The following is a 3195-nucleotide window of genomic DNA, read 5'->3' on the forward strand; positions in this document are numbered from 1 at the left end:
TTTTTCGAGACAGGGTTTCTCTGTATAGCCCTGGCTGTCCTGGAACTCACTTTGTAGACCAGGCTGGCCTCGAACTCAGAAATCTGCCTGCCTCTGCCCTCTGACTGCTGGGATTAAAGGCGTGCAACACCATGCCAGGCTCCTAATATATGCTCTTACTATAACATTTTAACATGTTTGAAACTGGATGCTGTTTGTGTGCATGTGTGTTTGTAGGTGCACTCAGCTATGCACACCCTTATGAAAGCCACAATTAGGTATCTTCCTCTATTGCTCTCCACTGTATTTTTTGAGACAGGGTCTCTCACTGAACCTAGAGTTTGTCATTTAGCTAGTCTGCCTGACTAACAAACCCCCAAGCTCCTCCTACCTCCTCCATGCCCTCCTCAGCATGGGGCTATGGGCAAATGCTACCATGCCCAGGTTTTACACAGATGCTGGGGATTCAAACTCAGGTCCTTGAGCTTGCACAGCAAACACTGTGCCATCTCCAGAATGCTTCCTATAATCAAGTGTCTTAGACTGGCTAAGCCCTGATAATCCCAACATGCAAATTATTTAGGTTTTCTTTGGCTGAGTTTCATCTGTAAAATGGAGATATGTACTTACTCACTTCTCAGTGCTGTAGTGATGATTTAGGGCTGATTCAAGTGAGGTACTCAAAATATTACCTGGCACCCCTAACCAGTATTACTCCTAATATAGCCCACAAAACACTTGGTTCACTTGTCAACTATACAAAGACTACTCTAACTAGTTAAACAGTGAGGTCAAAAGGAACAGCCTAGGGCTGGTGAGATGGCTCAGCGGGTAAGAGCACCTGACTGCTCTTCCAAAGGTCCAGAGTTCAAATCCCAACAACCACATCACATGGTGGCTCACAACCATCCTTAACAAGATCTGACTCCCTCTTCTGGAATGTCTGAAGACAGCTACAGCGTACTTACATATAATAAATAAATAAATCTAAAAAAAAAAAAGGAACAGCCTGCCATCTCTGACTCCTGTTATGGAAAATTTTCAAGTACTCTGGAAGGTGGTCAGCACTAAGTTGAGCCGCCCTCTGGAACAGCCCTGTCTATCTTACCCATCTGTTCCTGGCCTCCCTGGTGGAGTCTGCAGGGAAGACTGACTACCTGTAGGAAGAGAGCTCGTGCAGGGCGGTCCTAAGCTACGGAGTTACTCTAAGTTTCTGTGTCCACAAAACAGATGAGGAGAGACACCCTCTCCTCAGGGAGTTACCTGTAAACACAGGAAGAAAGGAGGAGGCCCGCATTCAGCACATTTAATGTAAGGTTCCATGAGGTAGGAGGAGCAGCCTCTGCAAGGCGGCTTATCAGACGGGTCATCTGGAACATACAGAAAACAAACATAAGTTTCAAACTCTACGAATGGCTGAAGCCTGACTGCACTGACCAACACACGGTAGTGAAATGAGTTCATTGCACACACAAACAAGAACCACTGTCTAAGCCGGGCGTGGTGGCACACAACTTTAATCCCAGCACTCGGGAGGCAGAGGCAGGNGGACTTCTGAGTTCGAGGCCAGCCTGGTCTACAAAGTGAGTTCCAGGACAGCCAGAGCTATACAGAGAAACCCTGTCTCGAAAAACCAAAAAAAAAAAAAAAGAACCACTGTCTACTACACGGCAGCGTGTTCCTTCCTCCAGTGAACCTAGAGATGGTCAGTGCAGAGAAGAGAAACTTATAAACTTAAGTTTTAAAGTCGTACACAGCCCACGCTGCCACACGTTCCCTTCACAGCACACACAGAAAAGCAAACTAGACAAAAGGTCAACGATTGTTCTACCCAGGCAGCAGCACACAGGCAGTTACTGCCCTGGTCTTTCAACTTCTCTGCAAGTTCAAATTCTTTTCTTAACAAGTTGGAGGAATTCCAATTTGAGATTTAAGCTTTGTGTCTAGACTTGAGATACCAACGAAAAGGCAAACCGCTGCACACAGGCCTTCTCTTGTTCTGACCATGAAGGCAAAGGGCACATGTAAATTCTCCAAAGCCCTAAAACTACAGATACCATTGTTCCAGGTTGCCCTAAATCCTGCCTCTGAAGTCAGAGCAACCTATTGTTTTGTGACTGCCTGTGGGAATGTGAGACAAAGGCCTTGGAAGGGACATGAAGGGACTTACTTTGTTTATCTTACTCTGTAATAGCACTTTCCTCCACAAAGCTAAGAAACACCTTCTGAGGCACCATTCTTTGCTCTGACCGCTGCTTGCTTTGCACGAAGACAGAGAAAACTGATAGGGGCTAGTCCCTAACTATGACCTTCAACTCCTCATCTGCCTGCTTCTACCTCCTAAGTGAAAGGATTACAGGCACTGGCCATCTACCACTTCTGATAAAAAATAAAATACTAAGTGCTAGATGTCAGTTTTTTAAAAAATTCTATTTGTATGTCTGTGTGTGACACATGCATTTGAGTGCAGGTGCCAATGGAAGCCAGAAGAGGGGGTCAGATCCCCTGCAGCTGGACTTACAAGCCACATGACTGTTTGCCCATACAAGAACAGAACACTGGCCCAGCAGTGGTGGTGCACGCCTTTAATCCCAGCACTTGGGAGGCAGAAACAGGTGGATTTCTGAGTTCAGGGCCAGCCTGGTCTACAGAGTGAGTTCCAGGACAGCCAGGGCTACACAGAAACCCTGTCTCAAAAAACAAACAAAGAAACAAACAATCAGCAAAAAAAGGACAGAACACCTTAAATGACAAGCCATCTCTCTAGCCCCAGATGCCAATCTTTACCAAATCACCACCCCCTGAACTCTTGCTTTATTTTATTTTTAAGAGACAGGTTTTAAGTTGTCAAAACTGGCCCTGAACTCCTTTTGGGAGTCAGTTTTCTTCTTCCAGCATGTGAGTTACAGGAATTGAACTCAGGCTTGAGCCATCTTGCTGACCCTTTTCTATCCTTTTTAACAGTTCACTTTGTTAATTAACTAACCTGATGGTTCTGAACTACCCTCTAGGAGAGATTTTGGAAATCTACAAAGGCAGATTTTTGCTGCTCCGATGAGAAGGATGCACTAAGAACATTTTGCAGATAGGAACTGGGATTCTAGATGCTAAGAACTGACGATGTGGGGCTGGTGAGATGGCTCAGTGGGTAAGAGCACCCGACTGCTCTTCCAAAGGTGCAGAGTTCAAATCCCAGCAACCACATGGTGGCTCACA

The 3195-nt window shown here is 45.7% G+C and overlaps 1 protein-coding gene across 1 annotated transcript in view; it reads right to left on the bottom strand.

Moving 5' to 3' along the window:
• The window catches only part of Tada2a (transcriptional adaptor 2A), a 51423-nt gene that overhangs the window by 41525 nt on the left and 6703 nt on the right, over positions 1-3195 (bottom strand). Inside the window, exon 3 of the mRNA XM_021212147.2 lies at positions 1243-1349. Coding sequence (XP_021067806.1) covers positions 1243-1349 — 107 coding nt within the window. The remainder of the gene's footprint in view (positions 1-1242; positions 1350-3195) is intronic.

The sequence above is a fragment of the Mus pahari genome, chromosome 14, assembly GCF_900095145.1.
Source record: "Mus pahari chromosome 14, PAHARI_EIJ_v1.1, whole genome shotgun sequence".
NCBI classification, from domain to species: Eukaryota; Metazoa; Chordata; class Mammalia; order Rodentia; family Muridae; genus Mus; species Mus pahari.